Below are 16,390 nucleotides of genomic sequence, written 5' to 3' on the forward strand. Positions count from 1 at the left end.
CACCTCAAGACAAAACAGGAATCCTATATTCAAAGTTGGCTCTATTTTTAACGGGACATTTCAACCAAAAACTATGAAAAAAAATTCAAGACCAAATTAATGCAGACCAGCTTCTTTCAAGTAGAAACGACTCAAGTGTATTCTTTATTTGTTTTAATGTTAGTATGGAAAGGATAGTCTTCGCCTCTTCTACTTCCTTCTTCTTGGTTAGAAGAATCAAAGAATAAAAGCCGCTCTCTTGCCATTAGACAAGATGTCATGACGTCTATGACAGTTTCTAACTAATTGGGTTGTAGGGAACTTGCACTTACAGGTACACCTCTTCCACCAGGGCTTTGCCTTCCAAAATCTGCAAAGGCTGGAGTAAAGTCTGGTCCTCGAGGCAAAATCCGAGGATCCAGAGTTCGCATTGGCAATTTGGGTTGGTTGATCTGCACAAAGAAGCAAGGGAAAGCTTAATACGAACCCCAGAGCATTCGGTGACACAAAGATAAAAACTTGAGACTCTGAATCATGATAGACTCTCCTGGGTTAGTAGCCATAGTGCCCTCAGGTCAACAATGGCTTTTTGCTTCCCTGGAATGATTGGGTATAAAACTTCCAAAGGTAGGCTAGACAAAATCAGTGGACTGGCTCACTGGACCCTTAGACCAGTAGAATGGCACAAGGCAAGCTCTATTGAGAACTTGTCAACTAGAGCCAAGTTCTGGAATCTTTTCCCAGGATTATTAATGTACTTGCCTATAAGAAACCTGATATTGCTCATTTTTATTTTGATGATATTGACTTATGGTTAATAAAGGACATATTTTAAGTGGACAACAAATCTCAAAAGTAGGTAAATTTCAAGTATGATGACTCATTTTAAATCTCACTTTGTCTGCCTTGTAAATTGGAGATACCTGGCTTTGCATTGGCATATAATGTGACTATAGACTCAGTAAAGCTAAGAAATCAACTCATGACTGGTCAAAGTCAGAAACCAGTAAGGCAGGAAGACAGAAAGGAGTATCTTCTAAAAGGATAATTGTAATTCAGTGGCTCTAATAAAATTTGCCCTCTGAAGTACTTAAGTAGTGTCAAATTAGTACCACCAATCATTCACCAGTCTTTATGTAAGTAACAAGAGAAGAGACTTGGATAGCAAGAGAAATAAAAAGATATGTTATAAGAGAGTAAAATAATACAAATAAGGTCTGGATAAGTAGCTGCTGGAAATCTCAATAAGAACTGGATGTCATTCTGTAAGATAGTTACTGTCTACACTCTAGTTAGAGAGTAACACTTCCTCTACAAAATGAAAACATTTTAGGCTTAGACACCAAAATTGGTACCCACTGATTTACATGCAGTTACTTGGGCAGATATACATCTGACTTTACATTTTTAAGTTTAATAAACAGATGAAATAAACACTAACTTGTACTAATTTTCTGCATGTACCATTAAGATCATCTGTAAAGACAAAAGGTACCTATTTATCTGCACAGGATTAAAGACTAATACTATTAGTACCTATTAGGAAAATATGAATTATGTTAACTCCCACTTAAATTTAATCTGCCAAATACTTTCCTAGGTTTCTGACCCATCATCAGTGCCATCCTAATTCCATATTGAAATTTAAGAACAGTGGGGAAAGAGCTCTAAGTCACTTTAGGCATATTAGCACAAGAGACACACAATTTCCACCACATCACTAGGAAATAGCTATCATAAACTGACTATAAATTTTAAAACTTTACCACTCAAATATGAGCCAAATCACACTAACTATAATCATATAATAAACCCAAGAGTGCTTAATGAAACATATAATTCAAATGCCATTTGGTCTAACAATTTCTAAAAACCACTCATACTTCAAATATTTGCACTGATAGTTAAAACCAGTTCCCAGTGAAAACAGCTTTCTCTGAGTGGGCAGATTACCTTGTCAAGAACTACATCACTTATGGGAGGCAGACCCTCTGGTTTCTGAATACAGGCTGGCATGAACTGGAAATCCAGCAAAAACTCCCTGTCATACTGCTTCTTGCCTTCAGTGTCAGCAGGCTTCCAGGATTCTAGAAAGAGGAATGTAGGCAGGCAACTGTCATAAGGTCATTATAGATATATCCACTAAGTGTATGAGCTGATTCCAGTATTTTACTTTATCTCATCATATACAAACAAAAACATAAAGGAAACAATGAATTATAGTCAGAAAATGTCATGTAAAGTTTTAAACTGTTATTTGTTCCTTTATCCTTTTTGGATACCTTTAAATAGTAAATCTGAAATAATGTGCTATAGGAACCATTTCATTAATACATTAAGCAGCCGTTGGCTGTGGGGTGTGTAATGATCCTCATGAAATAAACTACCAGACCTTTTACAATTTTTAAAGGTTACACTCCATTTACAGTTATTACAAATGCAGGCTATATTTCCAGTGTGGCACAATACCTCCTTATAGCCTATCTAATACTTACCAGTTTGCATATAATGCTTTCATGGAAAAGAAGGATACTTTGAATGCTTACTTGGAAATGTTACTTTGGAGGAAAAAAAGGCAAAAGGATGTAAAACACAAAACCAAACAGATTGGATTTCCCTTATGATGCACCGGATTAGGGATCCAGCATTTTGACTGCAGTGACCTGGGTCAGTTCCCTCCCTGGCCTGGGAGCTTTCACATGCTGTGGGTGCAGTCAAAAACAACAACAACAAAAAACAAAAAACAAAACAAAACCCAAATAACTTATTTAAGATTCTGAGAAGTCTAAACATCTAAATATAGGTTTCCTGCCCCTTGATCACAGTTTAAAGAATATAATGTACTTGCTTGCTGGGCCAACTAACCTGGGAAAGCATGCATCTTTATCCGAAAATTCTTGTCACTTAAACATATTCTTGGCTAGTATTTTTTTGTTTATGTTTTTTTGGCTGCATCTGGGCCAGGATCAAACCCACACCACAGCAGCAACCCAGGCCACTACAGTTGACAATGCTGGATCCTTAAGGTACTGTGCCACAGGGAATTCCTCTTAGCTAATATTTTTAGTATGAATTTAAAATTAAAGTTAGTTTTCTGTCATAGCACTTACTTTGCTACTACTATTGTTTCAGCTATCATTACTCACAATGCCATTATTACTAAAGTTGGAGAATTTATTGCAATTTTTATTGGATAATAAAAGCAAGTAATAATTTTTTCTTTTATTTCTCTCTCCCTCTCGTTTTTTTACGGCTACACCTACGTCATATAGAAGTTCCCAGGCTAGAGGTCAAATCTGAGCTGCAGCTGCTGGCCTACACCACAGCCACAGCAATGCCAGATACAAGCTGCATCTGTGACCTATGCTGCAGCTTGCAGCAATGTCGGAACTTAATCCACTGAGCAGTGCCAGGGACTGAACCTGCATACTCACAGACACTCTATCACATTCTTAACCTGCTGAGCCACAATGGGAACTCCAATTATTTTTCTTTTAATTAACAAAATACTCATCAAAATCAGGCCAGATCACTTCATGATAGCACACTAGATCATTTTTATATTAGTTGTTCTTAATATATAGGTCACGGACTCACTGAAAATTCTGCAGACATTTTATTATTTTTTATTTACTACGAGACATACAGATTATTCGGATCTAAATTTTATATTGCCCTTTCCCTCTGTATTTTACAGGGGCAAAAAACAGTCAGTTGATTAAAACACTTGGGCCTATAGTTGTGCCCTTTTTCCTTACTCAACTAAAGGATAAAAATAAAATTTACACAGTCTTAAAATGACAATAGTGTTTCAGTCCCTGAACAACAATTGGTGATTGCCCAAAAGCTTGATGAAATGGTGTAAGCCTATGCCAAAGCAATCCTGAGGAACAAAAACCAAGCAGGAGGCATAACTCTTTCAGACTTCGGCAATATTACAAAGCCACAGTCATCAAGACAGTCTGGTTACGTCATATAGTTTTGGTACCAAAACAGACATACAGACCAATGGAACAGAATAGAGAACCCAGAAATAAACCCAGACACCTACAATCAATTGATCTTTGACAAAGCAGGCAAGAATATAAAATGGGGAAAAGACCAGTCTTTTCAGCAAGTGCTGCTGGAAAAACTGGACAGCCGCATGTAAATCAAAGAAACTGGAACACGCCCTCACACCATGCACAAAAAAAACCCCTCAAAATGGCTTAAAGACTTAATATAAGATAAGACACCATCAAACTCCTAGAAAAGAACACAGGCAAAACATTCTCTGATATCAACTTTACATATGTTTTCTCAGGTCAATCTCCCAAAGCAAAAGAAATAAAAGCAAAAATAAACCAATGCGACCAAATCAAACTGACAAGCCTTTGTAATCTCTAAAATATACAAACAACATACACAACTCAAAAGCAAAAAAGCCAACAACCCAACTGAAAAATGGACAAAAGACCTGAACAGACATTTCTCTAAAGAAGATATGCAGATGGCTGTATACAATGAAAAAATGCTCAACATCTCTGATTATTACAGAAATGCAAATCAAAACTACCACAAGATACCACATCACACCAGTCAGAATGGCCATCATTAATAGGTCCACAAATAACAAATGCTGGAGAGAGTGTGGAGATAAGGAAATCCTCCTACATGTTGGTGGGAATGTAAATTGGTACAACCACTATGGAAAACAGTATGGAGGCACCTTATAAAACTATACATAGAACTATCATGTGACCCAGCAATCCCACTCTCGGGCATATATCCAGACAAAACTTTCCTTGCAAAAGACACATGTACCTGCATGTTCACTGCAGCACTATTCACAACAGCCAAGACATGGAAACAATTCATATGTCCATTGACAGATGATTGGATTAGGAGGATGTGATATATATACACAATGGAATACTACTCAGCCATAAAAAAGAACAAAATAGTGCCATTTGCAGCAACATGGATGGAACTAGAGACTCTCATCCTGAGTGAAGTAAGTCAGAAAGAGAAAGACAAATACCACATGACATCACTTATATCTGGAATCTAATACATGGCACATATGACCCTTTCCATGGAAAAGAAAATCTTAGACATGGAGAATAGACTTGTGGTTGCCAAGGGGAAGGGGAGGGAGTGGGATGGATTGGTAATTTGGGGTTAACAGATGCAAACTATTGCCTTTGGAATGGATAAGCAATGAGATCCTGCTGTGTAGTACTGGGAACTATATCTAGTCACTTATGATGGAGCACGATAATGTGAGAAAAAAGAATGTATACATGTATGTGTAACTGGGTCACCTTGCTGTACAGTAGAAAATTCACAGAACACTGTAAACCAGCTATAATGGAAAGAATAAAAATCATTATAAAAGGAAAAAAAAAAAGAAATGGTATAAGCTTAAATCTTTAAAAGAAATGTGAATATATTGAGTCCTAAGGTTAAAAACAACATTTACAATAGCATAATCTTACAATTTCATAAAGCCTATTATAAATAGTTCACTGGTAGTATTTTCACTATATACTAATTATCAGTATATTAAGGTGTTATCAATCAATGGCTTTCAAACGTTTCTGACTATAGCTCAAAGAAATCTGACTTCATGACTCTGAACAAACATATGTAAATAAAAGTTTCTTAAAATAATACTTCCTTTAGTGTGTAATGCACTGACAATTTTTATTCTATTTTCCTTTTTAAAAATATTGGTTATAGGAGTTCCCGTCATGGCGCAGTGGTTAACGAATCCGACTAGGAACCAGAAGGTTGCGGGTTCGGTCCCTGCCCTTGCTCAGTGGGTTAACGATCCGGCGTTGTCGTGAACTGTGGTGTAAGTTGCAGACGCGGCTCGGATCCCGCGTTGCTGTGGCTCTGGCGTAGGCCGGTGGCTGCAGCTCAGATTAGACCCCTAGCCTGGGAACCTCCACATGCCGCGGGAGTGGCCCAAGAAATAGCAAAAAGACAAAAAAAAAAAAAACTGGTTATAATTCACTAAATTAATAACTCTATTAAATGGATTAAAACCAGAAATTTGAAAAAGACTGGTCTAGATTATTTTTGAGGCCCAATATATTACATTCAAACCCTGCCTCATCCACAAGTCACTAGACTTGGCAAACTAAGAAAAACTATTCACCTAACCCAAACTTCCTACTTTTCCTCACATGTCCATACCAAATCCCTCCATGACTCTCAACGTCAACCACGGTTTACATGGTATTGGGACAGAGGTCAAGTGCATTTGATGGTGTCTAAAGTTGAAAGATCCTCTAGGCTTTATCACCTATTTCACAGGGCACGTCTTATACCACAGGTGGTCAAGAACTTTGCATACTGGTTCTGACTGCCAGTTCTACAGAGCGATTTCAGTCAATAAGCTAAGTTTAAGGTCTGTGAAATGACAAGTATACTATCCCAAAGAACATGGTCCTAAGCTGAAATATCCCTTTCAATTAAAATGAATAAATTAAATTTCTCTTGTCAAATTCTAGTACAGACTGATTCCCTTTGTCAGCTACTCCTCCAATGCCAGTAAAAGCACAACGCCAGCATCAGATATCAGTTCCACTAACATAAGACTCTGGATTTGCTAGTCACTAACTTATGCCTGCTGAGCTATTCTGTAAATATTACACTGTGATGAACCCCATCCTTCCATCCAGTATTTCTCTATGAGGCGGCAACATTTCTCTAAGTTGCGATAGAGTGAAGGCGAGAAAGGAAAGACATACACAAGAAGGCAGGGATAAACTTACCTGATTTAAATGGGAATGTGACCCCTTCACCAGAACTATCAGTGGAGCCTGAATTAGCATCTACTCCTTCACCCTCAGAAACACTCTCAGCACCATTACGTACAGGCTCAGCTTCTTCTCCATTTTCTTCCACAGCTTTCACGTTTTTTAGGTCAGAGGGGTCTCTTTCAGGATGAAACCCTTGGCTCATTTTATCCTGTTCAGATTCAAGTACTTTGTCACTTGAAAGCTCCTCTTCAGCTTTAGGCTAAAGCATAAGTGAACACAGAGGTTATATTTTCACTGTGTGTAAATATACTTGAAGACCTACACTTATCCCCTCATAAAGCACAGGAAAACATAGCACTTAAGTTAAGGATGCCTGTGTTCAGCATATGGCACTAGAATGGTAAGTTTATTTAAAATACTTTTCTCATTTCATCTCTTGGGATAAAGCAGACAATTCAAATGGCTACTGAAATGCTTTAACATGACTAATGAAATCTAAATATATCAAAGGTTAAAAAGGAAAGCACTGTTAATCCTTCGAACTTGATGGACACGAAAGAGCTCTAGTCAGAATCTAAATCAAGCACTCCTAGCCTTGCCACTACAGCTCAGCAAATAAAAAAAGAAACACTAGAGGGTATTTTTTGTGCTGTCCTGTGCTGCGAAATGGAGAATTTGATGAGTAGTTTAAAGTAAGTCCCACGAAGCTGACCATCTCTCATTTTACAAGGAGGTTACCTCTTAATTAAAATCTATTTTGTTTACTGGTTCTTAGAATTGTCTGAGATTGTGATCTTAATCAAATCATTCATGGAAAAATGCTTGGGAATATATTCCCCCAGGAAGAAATCTGGGTTCCGGTGCACCCTATTTTTAAAAGATAAAACATAATTAAAGTTATTCACCAGATGATTTATTACTATTTTGATTTCAGATTAAAAAAAAAAAAGTATTTCTTGGAGTTCCCGTCGTGGCGCAGTGGTTAACGAATCCGACTAGGAACCATGAGGTTGCGGGTCTGGTCCCTGCCCTTGCTCAGTGGGTTAACGATCCGGCGTTGCCGTGAGCTGTGGTGTAGGTTGCAGACGCGGCTCGGATCCCGCGTTGCTGTGGCTCTGGCGTAGGCCGGTGGCTACAGCTCCGATTCAACCCCTAGCCTGGGAACCTCCATATGCCGCAGGAGCGGCCCAAGAAATAGCAACAACAACAACAACAACAACAAAGACAAAAAGACAAAAAAAAAAAGTATTTCTTAAGGTCATATGAACCATAAAAACTCCCCGAGGTAAAGTTCTCAATGAACTTTAAGTCCTTCTTTTTTATGAAGGGATGCACTCTGAAAGAAGTCCTTTGGAAGCACTCTGAGGAAATAGGAACTTACCAAATCCCAGTTGATAAATTCACAGTAAGAGAGCCAAATTAGAGGCTCTGCTGAATTGGTTGGAAAGAAGTTTAATTAAAGAGTTACAAACTCTGCTTTGTTATTAAGTGAAGTAAATGACATGTTGTAACAGATACAGTGTTAATAAATTTTCTTCTACCATAAATCAAATCATGGGGAAAAGGCACTAAGTTTTAAAATGATGTCAACAGAAACAATTTTTAAGCCTTGTTTCTAAAATGGAAATAAAAAGTTCATGCAAACACACGCATGCACACACACACACACCTACACATACATGCACACGCTTCCTTGCTCCGGAGAGCATGGAAACTATCAAAAGAAAGACATAAAATTCTAAGAAAATAAAGGATAAACATGATTTATTTTTTACAAAACACATCAGAAAGTAGGCATCTTTGATGAAAGTTTGAGAAAAAACCAATCGCCAAGTTTGAATCAAGAATAAGCGGTCATATTTCTTATTCTATACTCTACTACAGTCTAAATTAACTCAAAGCAACCTTGTAACCTTACAATTAAGTATAGGACATTAAGAAGATCTTTAATAATTTGGAATATAAGTCTGTGAATGGTAGTTAAAACTTACTAAAAAGCAGTATAATTACATTATACAGAATTCTTATTTTAGATCCTGTAAAATGTGAAAAAAAATGCTATTTTAGAGAAAAAATTTGTTGAGTCGTCTTCTCTGTACCTAAAATCAACAAGAGACAGTCTATTGGATATAAACAGAGGCTGTATTACTTACAAAGTCAACTGCTAACTGGGAAAAAAAAAGCATAAGAAAATTTGGTCCATGAATGCTCACAACTCAGAGCACAAGGAATCACTGAGGTATCTGAGCCACATTGTTAGAAGGGATATTTTTCAAGGGAATACACAAAAACAGCTGCATTCAATATTTATGATGATTATTTTTCTTTCTGTAGGATGGAGCTCTATTCAAATAGTCTGCAAATATCTAATACTCCTTGAATTATTTACCCAGAAAGCATGACTGAAAAAATAAAGCACTTTATTAGCTGGCCTATTAAAGCAGAAACTTTCATAGGAACTTAATAAGAGAAAAATTCAGTCGACAAAACTGCCTGCTTAATGCATGAGTTTTTGATAGAAAATCAGATTGACAACTATGTATGTAATGATAGATGAAATATCCTAAAAATTTTAAACAAATTTTAGGATGTCTTGACTAGCAATTTTAAGATGGATCATCCTTCATGCTCTTTCTAAGCTTTAATTTAAAAAATTTGATTAAATATTTGTGATGACGTAACAACCACTTATAACCTAAAATATCTTGATACCTGAAACACATTCTTTTGAAGGCTGAGAAAAAAATATAAGGAGAGATTTGATGATCAGTGAAAAATGAAGACAATGACAACCAAAATTTACTAAACTACTTTAATAAATGCTCAATTTTAAGAAAGACAAGGGAAAAAGTCTGTGTGAAAGGGACTAAATATCTTTTTAATATCCCTTTAAACTATAAGGTTAAGAAAAAAGTGATTGGTTCAAAATGAGTCCAAACAGTTCTCATATATGAAGAATAACAATCTAAAGCAGATTTTAGCAAATGATAGCCCATAGCAAATGATAGCCCATAGGTTAAATCGGGTTTTGTAGAGTATGCAAGGTAAGCTTGGTTTTTATACTTGCAATGGTGGAAAAATATCCAAAGAAGAATATTTTATGACGTGAATATTATATATGAAATTCAAATTTCAATGTTCATCAATAAACTTTTACTGAAATATAGCCACTCATTCATTTACACACTGTCTATGGCTGTTTATGAGCTACAGCCGCAGAGCTGGGAAACTGACAGGGATCATATAGTCCACAAAGCATGAACTATTTACTATCTGGACCGTTAACATGAAAAGTCTGTCAATCCCTGACTGAGGATGAATATTTGGAGGCACAGGAATAGTGACCTACCTATTCAATATTCAATAGTGCTTTAGAAAACAGCCACAGGGCAAAGGAACACGAAGTATAATAGGATAAAATGAATAATTCAACAGGTGAATCTAAAGAGAAACCAATTTGTGAAGCTCTTACAGCCATACCAGAAATGCATGCGATTCCCCTCCCTCTGGAAGGTATTTTATTCTCTGTAGGAGCAACATTTTCTTGTTCAGTTGCAAAAGGAGTACAGCAACTGTTTGCAACTCTGTCACTTACTGTCAATTCTTACCCCCTGATAACCACAACAAAATCACCCATGAAACATTTTAGTAGTTGCTATGGAACTAACTGTGACATCAATAGAGCATCATGTAAGAGCAATGACAGGATAGGAAGAAGTAACAAAAGGGTACTGTGAGCTGCCCTAAGAGGGTAAGAATCAGAACTAGATATAAACGCTTTATGAAGTAAATGCATTTAAAGTTATTATAAAATAATCTCTACATTTTAATGTTATAATCTTAAACATTCAATAAAAATTATTTTAATAGCTATACGAAGAGCTCAAACAGAAAAAAAGCAACATGTCATTTACATTACTCTTTATTAAAAGCTTCAGTACATAATGGTATATATATATCTATGGATTCATAGATATGTGTGTATATATATGGATTCGTGTGTATGTGTGTGTGTGTGTGTGTGTGTGTGTGTGTGTGTGTGTGTGTATGGAGACTGGAGACTAGGAAATTGTTAAAGTGCTCCTTAGGACTAAATCTGCCCTTGATTTTTTCCCTCACTTCTTGGACTGGACCTGGTGTTCTGTAACCCACAACAAAACCGGGCATGGCTTAGTTCAAAAGACAAACCCTAAGTGAAAAGTTATGATACTGGGATGCAGGTAAAAGATTCAAAATGAATTTCCCTAAACTACCCAATGGTTTCTACCAGCACTGCTAAGAGGTATTTGAAACCCCACCCTCCTTTAAAATTAGATTAGTCTTTCCATCTAGTTAATATGGAATTTTCTTTTCCATTTTTCTTTACCAGATTAGTCTTTCCATCTGGTTAATATAAAGAAAAAAATTACACAATAACTTAGTTTTGCCATTCAAGAAGAGGTATTTTGAAAAAGTGAAGAATTAAATGAAACTGAACATTCTATTAACAATTTTGTAAAAATTCTATAAATGGACTTAAATCAGATTCTGAACTAGATATATCAAATTTTGCTTGGAAAACAGTCTCCCAAGAAAAAGTTATAAACATACACCTGTCTTAGGAAGTGGCACCACTGTTCTGAAGATGCCGCCGCTCCTTACCTCCAAAGCTGCCTCTAACACCTCTTCAGTGGTTCGGGTCCGATCTTTTGGTTTCTTCCACATCTTTGGTGCAGTTATAGCTGCTTGAGCTGAAAGAGAAGAGCAAGCTATTACTTCCACTGCAAATTTGTAAATATTAGGTCTAAACGATACCTATATTCAAATTTAGCAGACAAAAAGAAGGCTTCATTGACAACATGGTGATGGATGATAAAGTGAACAACTGTGTAGTTGTGGCCCAGAGACTGCAATGGTAAATGTCTTAGGCACAAACTGTTCACAACAGCTCATGTAGCCTTCAACCAGTCATCTTAAGTTCCTCCTATTTGATGGTTAGGACATAATTAGGCACAAAATTCAGTATTTGGTGAGTATCTACATAAGAAACTGGCCTACCAGCCAATTCTAGACTTCTCTGTTATTAAATCAAGTCACACTTCTCAGGCACCAGCACATTCAACTATAAAGTGTAAGAGTAAGATCAGATGCTGTATAAGGTTCCTTTAAGCCACAAAAAATACTAAATTTCAGATTCCATTTTTGAAAGCTTTCTAGATAACAAAAGTTACTTTAAGATTTAATTAGACAACAGTTCCACAACAGTCAATTCTCATTTCACATCAATACTGTAGGCCTAGGCTTTCATACTGCTGGGGTGACTGCTAAGGAAAAAACAATTTTTACTGAATTATTCTATTGTATCAGGAGTTCTAGATGAAACATTATTTACAAACGATTTTTAAAAATTTATTTGCCTTACAAATTCCACAAAATCATTCAACACTTGGATGTACAATTTAAAGATAATTTAAACATCGGAAAGCAAATACATTATATTAAAAGGATCCCACAGAAGCCAGCACATGAGTCAACAGTAAGCATCGAGGTTTTCAGGCAGATGGGTAGGTAGCAGAAAGTCAAAGGTCACTTAATATATATATAGACATTATCAAAAGTTAATGAACACAGAGCTGAAGGGAACCATGTATCTAATCTGATAGCCCAATTCAACTAACCCAACTCTCTGTGGCAAACTCAAATCTTTTTTAGAAGAACAATAGAATATAAACATTCACACTCATCTTGGGAATAAACAAAAAGAGACAGGAGCTCCCATCATGGCTCAGTGGTTAACGAAGCCGACTAGGAACCATGAGGTTTCGGTTTCGATCCCTGGCCTTGCTCAGTGGGTTAAGGATCTGGCATTGCCATGAGCTGTGGTGTAGGTCACAGATGCAGCTCGGATCTGGCGTTGCTGTGGCTCTGGTGTAGGCCAGCGGCTACAGCTTGGATTAGACCCCTAGCCTGGGAACCTCCATATGCCAAGGGAGCGGCCCTAGAAACAGCAAAAAGACAAAAAAAAAAAAAGATAAAAGAGACATTTAATACTCTTTTCAAAATTAGTGCACCATCATAAAAATACTCTATAAATCTCCTTCGTAGGAGGTTCCTGTTGTGGCTTAGCGGTAACAAACATGACTAGTACCCATGGGGACACAGGTTCGATCCCTGGCCTCGCTCAGTGGGTTAAGGATCTGGAGTTGCTGTGAGCTGTGGTGTAGGTCGCAGGTGCGGCTCGAATCCCCCACTGCTTTGGCTGTGGTGTAGGCCAGCAGCTATGGCTCGGATTCGATTCCTAGCCTGGGAACCTCCACACGCCCCAGGTAAGGCCCTAAAAAGCAAAATAGATAAACAAACAAACAAACAAATAAATCTCCTTTGTTACTCATACCTCAGACCAATTTGTCTTTATCCTTCCCTTCACAGACCATGATGAACGAGAAAACATAATTAGACCAGCTGTTATTCTTCCTTTGTGCCTTACCCAAAGTGACCCATTTTCTCAAAGTCAGATTATTCTCAAAGTCAGAAGTCAGATTACGGTAGCTGGGGGTCGGTTTAAACTCACTACTGCTTCAGTCTTATGAATACGAATATGTATATTCATGTATTCATGTATGTAGGTATGTAGTGGTCTCTATTTTTTATAGATCTTCAGATTTTAAATAACAAGTCTCTTTTATGTGCATTTCCCTAAAATGTCTGGAATTACTTTTGCTTCCATAGCTGAATTTTTTTTTTTAATTTTTAATTTTTTTCTTTTTAGGACCACATCTACAGCATACGGAAGTTCCCAGATTAGGGGTCGAATTGGAGCTGCAGCTGCCAGACTATGCCACAGACACAGTGATGCCAGATCTGAGCCATGTCTGTGACCTAAACTACAGCTCACAGAAATGCTGGATGCTTTAACCCAATGAGTGAGGCCAGGGATTGAACCCTCATCCCTGTGGATACCAGTCCGGTTCTTTCTTTTTTTTGGTCTTTTTGCCTTTTCTAGGGCCGCTCCCGTGGCATATGGAGATTCCCAGGTAAGGGGTCTAATCTGAGCTGTAGCTGCCAGCCTATGTCAGAGCTACAACAACTTGGGGTCTGAGCCACATCTGTGACCTACACCACAGCTCGTGGCAACGCCGGATCCTTAACCCACTGAGCGAGGCCAGAGATTGAACCTGAAACCTCATGGTTCCTAGTCGGCTTCGTTAACCACTGAGCCACTATGGGAACTCCACCAGTAGGGTTCTTAACCCGAGACACAACAGGAATTCTGTAACCAAATCTTTTTTTAAGAGTTATGGAGTTTGGGGAATGTGTATGTTTACACGAAAATTTTATTTCACATGTGCAGGAATTCAGCTCTACTTTCCATTTGTGGAAAAGGAGAAGACTTTCTCCAGGATTTGTTAAGATTAAGTATAAACTCACAAGGAGTTTTCTGTAAACAACAAAACCAAAGATGTAGATAAACTTTCCTTTCAAAACTATATCAAATGTATCCCACCCTGAAACATTAAACAAAATATTTCTTCCATGGGTAACACAATATAATTTTAACTTTTTTTTTTTAATTACCTAGTTACCACTATTCACAATAGCCAAGACATGGAAGCAATCTTTAACAGATGAATGAATACAAAGATTTGGTACATATATACAACAGAATACTACTCAGTCATAAAAAGAACAAAATAACGCCATTCACAGCAATGTGGATGCAATTAGAGATTATCACATTAAGTGAAGTAAGTCAGAAAGAAAAAGATAAATGCCATATGATATCACTTATATGTGGAATCTAAAATATGACATAAATGCACCTGTCTACAAAACAGAAACGACTTATAAAGAACAAACTTGTGGTCACCAAAGAGGATGGGTTTGGGGAGGGATGGAGTGAGAGGTGGGAGTTAGCAGATGTCAGTTGTAATATATGGAGGCGATAATCAACAAGATCCTACTGTGTAGCACAGACAACAATATTCAATGTCCTATGATAAACCATAATGGAAAAGAATATGAAACAGTGTATCTATGTGTATAACTGAATCACTCCGCTATATAGAGGAAATTAACACAACATTGTAAATCAACACTTAAAAATAAATAAATAATAAAATTAGCTATTTACACAGAAAGAATTGTTACTCTGTTCAAGTGGCTATTTAAAGTTTTAATTTAAAGAAGTAATTCAGAAAAAGAGGTAAGAAAAAGCACGCACCTCTTTAGGAGATGACCAGTCCTTTAAAAAACTGAACAGAGATGCAAACACACCTAGTGTCTACGCAGATTGGGATATATATCCCTTCTCCTACCATTATCGATGGAGAGGTGCAGTAAACTTTGGGTGTGCTAGAGTGGGGAGAAGAGGCAGGTGACGAAGGAGTGAAAGTAGCAAAGGAGGGAGAGACAGAAACACTGACTCCCTGATTTAAAGGACAGCCAACACCAAATTAGCTAGAATAAGGGAATTAAATCTAAGACTCTCTCTCAGATTTGTCCTTTCCTTTCTAGTCCATTCCCAATGCCTACACCTTAGATTAGGCCCTTATTATTATATTGATTTAACTAGGAGAGTCTCAACTCATTGCTTCCAATTTTTACTTTAACACATCATATATAATATTGCCTGAATGATGGCCTCTCTTAATAACTGATTTAACTGGTTATTCGTCTACTTAAAATATTCCTTAAGGCATCATCCATAGTGCCAAGCAAAGTTCCTTACACAGGGTAGACATTCAAATTTACTGACTGAATAAAGAAGTATTACTGACATTTCCAAGACAAAGACAGATTTCCCCCCTTGTCTTGCTTTAAAGCACCATAAGACAAGTGACAATCTCTGCATAAGAATCATAATTATCTGAATTAGAAATGCCTAAAGGGGCCTCCTCCACTCTTCATAAGAATTCAGTACCACAGGCACATTTAATTTCTACTACTTTAAAGCACAAAATAATTCAAACAAAAAAAGTAATACTACAATTTTAAGATTTTTTGCAAATTTTTTACATCACTGGCAGAAAAATGTTTTCCCTCAAAGATCTTTTTATGGAATGACTAATATAAATTCTGAAAAATACTGGGGACACAGACAAGTTTAACCATTGGGTTTTAATAAACAAATGGGACTACCTCAAACTAAAAAGATTCTGCACAGCAAAAGAAACTATCATAAAAATTAAAAGACAACCAACTAGGAGTTCCCGACGTGGCTCAGTGGAAACGAATCTGACTAGCATCCATGAGGATGCAGGCAATCCCTGGCCTAGCTCAGTGGGTTAAGGACCCGGTGTTGCTGTGAGCTGTGGTGTAGGTGATACAGCTTGAATCCTGTATTGCTGGGGCTGTGGTATAAGCCAGCAGCTACAGCTCCAAGACAACCCCTAGCCTGGAAACCTCCAAATGCCGTGGGGGCGGACCTAAAAAGACCAAAAAAAAAAGACAACCAACTAAACAGGAGAAGACATTTGCAAATCACAAATACAATAATGGGTTAATATCCAAAATACATAAAGAACTCATACAACTCAACAACAAAAAGCCAAACAAATTGATTTTCAGAAGATCTGAATAGACATTTTTCCAAAGATGACATACAGATGACCAACATGCACATAACATGTTCAATATCACTTATTATCTGGAAAATACAAATCTAACCACAATGAGATATCAAC

At 37.1% G+C, this 16,390-nt stretch overlaps 1 protein-coding gene across 11 annotated transcripts in view; it reads right to left on the reverse strand.

Annotated features, from left to right (window-relative positions):
• The window catches only part of EIF4G3 (eukaryotic translation initiation factor 4 gamma 3), a 342,120-nt gene that overhangs the window by 84,749 nt on the left and 240,981 nt on the right, over positions 1–16,390 (reverse strand). For all 11 annotated transcript variants that reach the window (XM_047792299.1, XM_047792293.1, XM_047792288.1 and 8 more), the window contains 4 exons: positions 11,370–11,458; positions 6,741–6,987; positions 1,933–2,066; positions 312–431 (listed from right to left, as the gene is read on the reverse strand). In XM_047792299.1, coding sequence (XP_047648255.1) covers positions 312–431; positions 1,933–2,066; positions 6,741–6,987; positions 11,370–11,458 — 590 coding nt within the window. The remainder of the gene's footprint in view (positions 1–311; positions 432–1,932; positions 2,067–6,740; positions 6,988–11,369; positions 11,459–16,390) is intronic.

Source organism: Phacochoerus africanus, chromosome 8 (genome assembly GCF_016906955.1).
Source record: "Phacochoerus africanus isolate WHEZ1 chromosome 8, ROS_Pafr_v1, whole genome shotgun sequence".
Classification (NCBI taxonomy): domain Eukaryota; kingdom Metazoa; phylum Chordata; class Mammalia; order Artiodactyla; family Suidae; genus Phacochoerus; species Phacochoerus africanus.